The 9796-nt window shown below is 38.9% G+C and overlaps 1 protein-coding gene across 2 annotated transcripts in view; it reads right to left on the bottom strand.

The window, feature by feature from the left end:
• The window catches only part of Fbxl5 (F-box and leucine rich repeat protein 5), a 37153-nt gene extending 27568 nt beyond the window's left edge, over window positions 1–9585 (bottom strand). Inside the window, exons 1-2 of one of the 2 annotated variants that reach the window (XM_034508349.2) lie at window positions 9412–9585; window positions 999–1214 (exon numbers count right to left, since the gene is read on the bottom strand). In XM_034508349.2, the coding sequence (XP_034364240.1) occupies window positions 999–1214; window positions 9412–9495 (300 nt within the window). In that variant the 5' untranslated portion in view covers window positions 9496–9585. The remainder of the gene's footprint in view (window positions 1–998; window positions 1215–9411) is intronic. The other variant, XM_034508348.2, reaches the window with a different exon arrangement.
• Window positions 9586–9796: the final 211 nt, after the last annotated feature.

The raw sequence follows: 9796 nt of genomic DNA on the forward strand, positions 1-9796 counted from the left end.
TAATGGTCTTCAATTTGAGTGTTTTCTGTCCTTTAAAATTAATCTTCCCTCTTACTGAATCACTTTTCTAAAGCAAAGTGACTAAGTAAAGGGTATATAATAGCTTGATGGAGTTATAACTTACTCCTATGCTATACTGAACTGAAAGGGTTAAACTAAGATTAATTTTCAAATATTGTATAACACAAATATAATTAGGAAAATATACATGCATCACTATCCTAAACTATACTCACAAATGCATTTCATTTTCTTTTTCAATTTTTTTGTAACTTTTGTTTATGAGATTAAAATCTCACTATGTACCCTGGGCTGGACTTGAACTAACTAGTGACCCTCCCGGCTATTGGAATCTCAAGTAAGTACCACCGTTCATGACATACAACTGAAATTGTCTTCTTTAACCATTCAGTTTCCTACAACAGGGAGAAATAAAATACAGTAAACACTATAGCTGCCATTTAGTTTTTTTCCGCTGCTACAGACTGAAGTCAAGGCCTTGCTCGTGCTAGGCAAGAATTCTACCAATGAATTACATTTTCCACCTTCAATTCTATTTTGTTAGTTTTATTCTGTTTGAAAACAGGTCTCCCTATGTAGCCCTGGCTGGCCTAGAACTCACTATGTAGACCAGGCTGACCTTGACTCACAAACATTCCCCATCTTCTGCCTCCAGAATGCTAGGATTTAATTCCCTGGCCTATTTTCAGCAAAAATTCTGTAGAGTTGACTCAACAAAAATCCTCCTGGTCCTGATGTTTTCTCTTAGTGATTATCCGTCTGCTGGCTCTTTCCTTGCTTCCCGGCCCTTAACTTCTACGTTTTCTTATATTCAGAATTGAGTTCTCTCTCTCCACCTTGCTATAAGCCTCCACTGTAACCACTCCTCATCAACAGCCTTCCTAGCCATCTCATATAAATATCTTTCCATAAATATCACTTATTAAAGTTGCTAATAAAAATTAGAGTATCATTACAGATCAATTTTTGCCACTTACCTTAACATTCTTCAGTCCCTTTTCAAAGAGACTGAGCATCTCAGAGAGCTGATTGTCAGAATGCACATTATAAATGGTCTGACTGCGTTGCTGAAGTAAACCAATAATGTATTCATTTTCAATTTGTTCATGCATTTTAAACTCCTTGAAAGTAGCATATAAAGACTGGAGAAGAGCACGGAAGTCATTGTTGTTGGAAAAGTTGGTTTTAGAAAGCTGAATAAAAATTTTAAAAGACATAGTCAATAGATGTAAACATAAGATAATGTAACAAGAAACATTCAAATGTACACCTAAATTTTTGTTCATAACAAGATATTTCCTTTATGATTACATTAAAGTATAAGCAAATGAAATTCATAAAATAACAACTTATAGTTGTAAAATTCAAAAGTACCCTAGACCAGGAAGCTGAAGGTTGCATTCTCAAGTATTTGGTGATACAGAAAAGGGTTGAGAGAAAAATCACATAAATAAAAACTATCAGACCCAGATCCCTTCAAGCCTGAAATGCCATTACTCTGTGTGTGTCATAAAGAGAAGCAGATACAGCAAAGGCACATACATTACAAGAAGCTTTGAATAATGTGGCTTCTTTTCCTTTGTTCAAAATCTTCTTAATGCTAGCTATTACACTGCTTCCACACTGGAAAACACTGTTTTTTGAGACAGGGTCTTATTATAGCCCTGGTTAACAATGAAACTCACTATGTAGACCAGGCTAGTCTCACACCAACAAAGATCCACCCCAAGAGCTGCGAATAAAGGCATGAGCCACTACACCCACAGAAGAGGTTATTTTTCATTAAAAAAAAAAAAAAAAACTGGCATAAATATGTAACACCTTAAGTGTGCCATCATTTTTAACTGTAGCATTCAATGGAAGGAAAATGAACATTCTACTGTAACTCCAAGCTTTCACACTTAATAGAAAATTAAATTCTATTATTTAAAACACACATCAAGAAATGTTTCAAATTTTAAAGTAAGCCAAGCACACTGAGATACATGCCTATAATCCCAGAATTGTAGAGGCAGAGGCAGGTGGATCTCTGTGAATTCAAGGCCAACCCACTCTAAACAGAAAGTTCCAGGATAACCAGGGCTACATAGAGAGACTCTGCATAAATAAATAAATAAATAAATAAATAAATAAATAAATAAATAAATTCAAAATAATAGTTAAACCTTCCATTATCTATATTCTATCATTATCTAACATCACTTTAAATGGGGAACAATTAGGTTGAATACAACAGGTAGAAAAATTAACAACAAATGCTAAGTGCTGCTAACACTAAACCTTTCCTAAAGAAGAATGCACTCTAAGCTGCTTTACTGGCCTTTCACAGCAAGAATGTGGTGTGATGGCAAACACTCAAAGTGAGTAAAGCCATTCTCCCCAGCACAGAATTAACTATCTTCTTCACATGGCAGTGTGGATCAGCAGTAGGATCACAGAGTTCTACAGATTCAAATTACCTAAGGGAACCAGCTCTATCATTTACTTAGCTAAGTAACTTTTGTCTCTCAATGTCTTTTTTTTTTTTTTTTTTTTTTTTTTTTTTTTTTCTGCTTGATACTAACTGGGAACAAAATGCCTATCATCTTTTAAAAATTAAATATTCATTTTTATAAATTCAGATACTTTTTGTTCTATTCCAATAGTCAGTGAGTAGCTATGATAAGTCAGATAGTTCCCGGTACTGGGAAACAAAATAAGAATCTCTGCCTCCACGGAGTTGACACTCTACAGAAGAGAAGATACTGAATAGTTAACCATACTACATTAGTCAATCATTTATAACTAGGGTTGGCAACATTTTATAGAGTCAAACAGTAAATATTTCCATTTCCCCAAGGTAGAGGCCTATGCCAACTACTTAACTCTGCTGCTACACCTAAAAGAAACCATACATGATATGTAAGCCAATGACTGTTACATTATTTCTATAAAACTTTATATTCAAGGACAATGAAATTTAAACTCTAATTTTCACATGTCAAAATATTCTTTTGTTTGCAACTATGAAACAATGTAAAAGTAACGCTTAGCTCCTTTCCATATTAAAAACAATATGTATAATAGAGTTGATGAAATTCTCACTTCAGATTTTAAGAATGTTCAGGTATACCACACCAGATTAAAACAAGCTTCATTAGTGGCTATTAGATACCAACAGTATCATGGACAATTTTGTTTAAATTGAAGGGAGGTGCTACGGAGGGCTTTAAAAAGCCTTAATATAAGAGGCTAGGGACATGATCAGCAATAAAAAGCCCCACTAACAACCACTAGGCGATAGGTTTATTCTCAACCCCAGGAAGGGAGAAGAAAAAAAACTTAGTAGACAAATGACCTAAAAGTACTAACCGTCAAACTTTTAATACCCAAAGGTATACAATACACTCCTGAGTTAAGAAAGCTGTTAGAGCTAACGACTCTGTATTTGAAAGTTACTACCAGAGTAGATCTAAGATGTGTTTTTCTTCTATCTACCTATACACAAACTATAAATATGTTAATGGATGGGTTAATCAATTATATTGGGCGATTATTAAACATTGTAAATGCATACCATACTACTGTACATTTTGAATATATATATATATATATGTGTGTATATATATATATATATATATATATATATATATATATAAAACTTTATCAACTATACCTTAAAAGCTGGGAAAAAATAATCAGATTTGAAAAGTGCTTTCTGGAGAGAAAAAATGCTTATAGAACAGGTGAAGAAAATAGTTTCATTTGTATTAAATCCTTTCTATTTGTTGCCCTGATAAAATACGTGAATAAGGCCAAAAACAGAGAAGAGAAAAGGGAAAACAGGTTCTTAAGCTATGATCCACATCAATTTTTGTCCATGTAAAAATAATTTTAATCTGGTACTAGAAGTTAGTGGATTTAAAGGTTAAAAGCATATCCATGCCAAAACTCAGTGGTAGAGCACTAAGCATGAATGTGGCACTAAGTACCACAAAAAAAAAAAAAAAAAAAAACATAAACCAAAAAATGCTAGGTCACACACAGCATAACTCTTCGCATAACTGTGCAATAATGGAGATTTAGCTTCTGTAGCTAATTTATGTCATAGATAAAATGTCTATCCCACACAAAAAAGCTATCTTTTTGGACCCAAGGCAGTAACTGGTCAGAATAATTGTTCAACAACAAAGATTTCACTGTAAGGAACATTGTCCCCCAGGAGATAAAAGGGAAGGTCTGGGAACAGTTTAGTTTGTCACCAATAGAGAAGTACTTCTGACACAGGGTGGGTGAGCCAAGAAAATGGCTAAACACTTTACAATGTAAAGAACAGCTCCCCACAACAAAGCATGTAGCCCAAAACGTCAACAGTGCTTCAGCTGAGAAATGCTGCTCCAGGCCAAGTGTTTTCCAAATATTGTTTACTACAGAGAACCTCGGAAGTCTCTTACTATACGAAATATAATGAAACAATGCAGTGAAATCCAGACAGAGAACAGATACTTCAAAGGTAACTCAGGAGAAATGATCTCCCTCTGTACTCTGGGATATATTTACATTTCCACTCTCCTTTTCTAATGTTATTTCTGATCCACAAAGTTGACTGATAACTACTAGTGGGTCATAAGATCTACTGTGAAAAACATTGCTCTGCAGTAGAAGGAGAGCTCACTAGTAGCCTGCACAATTATATGCTCTGGTGCCACCACATTCAAGAAAGAGCCTACATGTAACAAGGCACAGCATCAGTAACAAAATAGTGTTTTTCACATGAAAATGCATAACTTTCTGTCTCAGGATATTGTACAGCCTAGATAGAAAGGCTGGCCTTAAAACTGATTGCCAAAAATAACTGTAACATAAAGCCAGTAATTTAAAAAATAGGTACAAAAATGAACAGCAGGAATCCAAACATTACCACCCCAAATGAATTTTTTATTTTCTGTCCAATTATCCATCTCATACTTTCAGTAAATCAGAGATACACAAGCTGTGGCTAAATTTACAGACCTACAAATGAACTGTTTTTCATTAAGAGTTAGTAATAAGCAACAACTGAGGTAAGGCTAAAAACATGGGTTTCAGAGGGAGAAAAAACATCTAGGATTAAAATTCAGGCTCTAATTGCCAAGTGAGCTGGGTAACTTATTTAACCACTAAGACTATTTCCTCACTTTTAAATGAGGGATAACACTTGTCTTACAAAGCTCTTGTAAGGATTATAGAAATAATGTCAGTATGTAGTAAGAATCCATTAAACCCCCTTTTCCTTCCTCTCAGCTCAAGATTCACAATTGCGTCCACTAAGTCAGTCTTCCCAAATGCCAATACAGGTATGTAAGAAAATGGGGGGAGGAAGGCAGGGGGAAGAATCTGACCGTAAAGCTACATTCAAGTTTCAGAAAGTAATCTATTCAATTTCGCATTTGCTTTCTTCTTAGTTTTAGTTATAAAGTATCCTTGTTGATAAATGATAAAAGTAGATGGTACTTTTAATATCCTTGCTTGAAAAACTTAGGCACCCTCTAACTGCTTTCACTATTAGTATTTTTAGGTGGGGGTGGTGTTTTGTCTGCATGAATTTCTATGCACGATATGCATATCGGATACTAATGAAAGATAGAAGGGAACATCAGATTCCCTAGAGCTGGAGTTACACACTATTGTGAACTAGCATGTTGGATACATATTGTGCAAGTGTGTATGTGTCTGTGTCTGGGATCTCTATAGGAACCAGATAAGTGTTCTCAGAAATCAATTCAGAGACACTCCCAATGATTGCTGTAGACCTGACCGTGTGTGTGTGTGCGTGTGTGTGTGTGTGTGTGTGTGTGTGTGTGTGCCTTCTTCCGTTTGCTCCCACTGCACTCTTTTTGTATTTCTGTATTAGCACAGATAGTACATACAAAACTGTGAACTCCTGAGGAACAGCAATCATGTCTCACAGTGACAACAGAAATTACTACAGAGCAGACAGAAAAAAAACTAATGGAAATAAGTTTTCAGAATTGAAGGGAATACTAAAAATTGTGAAGAAAATGGAGCAAGGATTATCTACCATCTGGCTCAAATTTTTACTATACATATTCCAATTTGGAAGGTCAGTAACTTATGAAACAAGATTCTTGGCAGTGTGTTACAAAACAAATCAAAAGCTATCACAGCTTCAGATGAAAAAAATTAAGCTGGGAGTCTTTAAGCTGATTTGGGTCGTTATGAGTCTCTATCGTTATGTTATGTAAGCTCTCACCTACCCATTCCAGGCCTATGAATCCCCAGTACTAACAGAAGCAAACAATACTTTTACTTGCTTTGCGCCAAAGGTCTGTTAACTACATAGCGGAGATAAAGAAACCTTTCCATAACATCTTTTTCTGAAACAAACTAACAAAATCAATGAGACAAAAATACTAAGACAAAACAAAACATACACACAAAACAAAAAACTATGGAGTCTGTCTTGTGTTGGCCAACTACTCCTGGGCATGGGGAGTGTAGCTGACATACCCAGTGACAATCCATTAGAGAAAACTTGTCAGTTGGAAACTGCTAGATTAAGGCTGGGACTCTGAATCCACTGTCCCTTCTCCATGCTTGTATTTTGTCTGGTTAACCTTTTTATATGAGAAAATCTACAGGCCATACATTAAACTGTTATTCAGCAATAGTTAACAATCTGTAATCGATTAAGAATAACTCATTGCTCGAATCATAGAAAAACTAATCTGATGCTCCTAAAGAAATCACTTTTTAAATATACTGTGCTTTACAAGTTCAATACTGGGAATAAAACAGAAATCCTTATAGTTTCTGGACATTCTTAAAATTTAGAATACTGTGAAATAACATACTTTGTAGCTTTTTTAGTTTTAATCAAAAACTAGTTGTCTTTTGCAGTTTTACTGGCGGTTACTGGATTGATAGCCTTGATCTATACAGCTAAATGACAGCCTTGGACAAACCAGTCAAAACCACTCTCAATCCTTTAAGGCTGTTCTGCCAGCACAAACATGCATTTTCCCACTTTCACTAACAAAGGACATCCAAACAACGTTCTACTGGCCATCATTAACTCCAAGAAATGACAAAAATTCCTGTGCAGTTCTCTTTACTAAATTGCCTTGATCATAGTTAAAAAAAACTGGACTTTTAGTACTCTTGATAAATATATATGATAAATCTCATTAACTATATTCAACTAATTCAGAATTAGTGACTTTTTTACAGTGTTAGCCATAAATCAGTGGCACTTTTGACCACATTAGAAATGCTTTATTAAAATAGTTTATGCAATAGGAAACATTTAACTACTGAGAAGAATCTAATTTGACTCGTTTCTTTTAAAAGTCGACTGCAGTTTCAAAACTTATTCGAATATTCTCAAACTCAAAAAGGAGACACAAAAATGACTGTGCCCAGGGTGATGGCAAATGCCTGTAATTCTTGAACTCAAGGACACCCTCTGAAATGTAATGAGCTCTCAAGGCCAACCTGAACTAGGGGAGACACTACCTCAAAAGTAGTATCAGAACTAAACCAAACCAAAGAATAATGACTGACTTCCTCAATATTTTAAGAGACTGGGTACTACATTACAAATTTTGGTTATCTGGGAAGGTCATAATTTTCTGACAATGTGAAACATCTTAAGAAATACTAACCTGGTGTGGTAGCTCATACCTTCAATCCCAGGCAGAGGCAGGCAGATCTCTGTGAATTTGAGGCTAGCCTGGTCTATAGAGAGTTCCAGACACCGGAGAAACCATGCTGGAAAAAACTCAAAAACAAAACAGAAGATGAAAAAAAAAAAAAAAGCAATATAAAAAGTGCCAAGGAAAATGTGCAAATTGACAAAATTTCCTGTAAATCACCAGGGGGTCTCTGGACTACCGCTCCCCAAAACTAGCCAGAGAAAAGCCTTGCGTTCCAGTAATCCTCACTTAATTCCCCTTTTGCTTTTCGAGAAATTTCTGAAATTAAAGAATAGTGTGAGGGGAAAAAAAAAACGAACTAAAAGAAAAGGTGGGGAGATTATAAAAACACAACCACTCACTAACTGAAAAATACTGAGATTATACATATTCTTCTGCTCGAGGCTTAGCCAGTCCTTAAGCCTCCCCCGGAAAAGCGGTAATCACCTTTGCTGGACCTGACTCTCACCTGAGAGCTCTTAGCTGTGGTCTATAATCAGAGTTAAAGCTGAGTTAGGGTCCACCCATCAGGATTTGAACGAGCTCGGGTTAAGTAATTCGCAACAGAGTAGGGAACCATGAGCCAATATAGTCTTGGTGTTTAAAGGTACACCTGCCCAGGAATGGTTTTTTTTTTTTTTTTTCTTTTTCTTTTCCCCAAATGGAGGGAGAGAAACGGCTGTGGGGCAAGGATGCTAAGATCTGAAACTTCAAATTGCTGGTCTTCCCGCGGCCTACCAGTGAAAACATTGGCTTCTTCCTTCCTGGCACCTCTCCAGATTGAAAGACAACTCTTCTTTGCTATTAATAGTGGTGTTAATTCCATGTAATCTCTGATAATTCAATTTATTTTTATGTTTAAGTAATACTTAACAGCTATTTATTTGGCTCATTTTTTACAAAACACATGTCCGCCCATAAAGACCTTCCAAACATAAACTGACAATTCAGAGTTTTTGTATCATTAGAAAAAGGTCCCCAGCTCATCTTCACAAGAGTGCTTCTTCAACTTAGGCTACATCAACTAAAAGTCCAAAGTGATTTCCACAGCAACTTTTCCTAGGGGCCCCTCTCATTTGCTTCCAGTGAAAACTCCAACCGAAGAACAGCTGTCTCGGAACAAAATCTACAAGGAATAAATATTCGGGAAGAATAAAAACTGGGAGAAAAAAAAAGAATAACCAGAAAAGAAGAGTGCAGGTCTTCCTAGTCCGAGGAGCAGGCTTGTAAACGGAACCAAACCAGTGCAAAGCTGGAAGGTAAAATAAGCCTGTTCCAGTGGCTGCAAGACGCTGCCTGTGGAGTCAAAAAGCGAGTCAAGGGGTCCAGAGAGAGGATGCAGTGTTTGCAAAGCGACTTAAAGAGCCCGAAGGGGCCGGGCGAACCGTGCGGTGGTTGCGAGTAACCGCAAAAGCGGCCTGCAGACGCGGACGCGGACACGGACCCGGACCCGGACCCGGAATCCCGCGGGCGGCCGAGCCGAACGGCCCGGAGCACCCCTCACCCCTGCACACGTCAGTCCCGCGAGCGCCCGTCCCTGGCCACGGCCGACGCAGGCTCCCGAGGCCCTGGTGAGAAGGTTCGGGAGCCGCGCGGGTGACGGGGCGCAGGCGATGGCTCGCGCGGCGCCAGCGCGGGGGCTGCGGGAGGCGCGCAGGCCAGGCCTCCCGGAACCCACCCGCTCCTCCGCGCCGCCCTCCGCCCCGCGCTCCTTTACCTTGTCGCAGTAGCGCCCCACCAGCTGCTTCATCCGCCAGTGCGGGGCGGTGAAGACGTCCACTTCATCGGGGAAGGGCGCCATCGCCACTGCCTCAGCGTCCGCCTCAGCAGCCGCGGCCGCCGCCTCTCCATAGACACCCTCGCCGCGGGGCAGAGGCGGCGCGCCCCCCTGCGCATGCGCCCGCCCCGTCGGCGCGCGCGCCCGGGCGGCTCCCGCGGGCCGTGACGCGGGGGCGCGCGTGCCGCCGCCATGCGGTGCAGCAGCCCATGTGACCGGCGCGCGCTGAGGCGCGCAGCTCCCTCCTCCGGTGTACTTGGTCGTTCCTGGTCCCTTGAGTTTCATCTCCTAAAACCGCCCTGTCCCAGGGCGGGGGTCTTCAAGG

Source organism: Arvicanthis niloticus, chromosome 7 (assembly GCF_011762505.2).
Source record: "Arvicanthis niloticus isolate mArvNil1 chromosome 7, mArvNil1.pat.X, whole genome shotgun sequence".
Taxonomy (NCBI): domain Eukaryota; kingdom Metazoa; phylum Chordata; class Mammalia; order Rodentia; family Muridae; genus Arvicanthis; species Arvicanthis niloticus.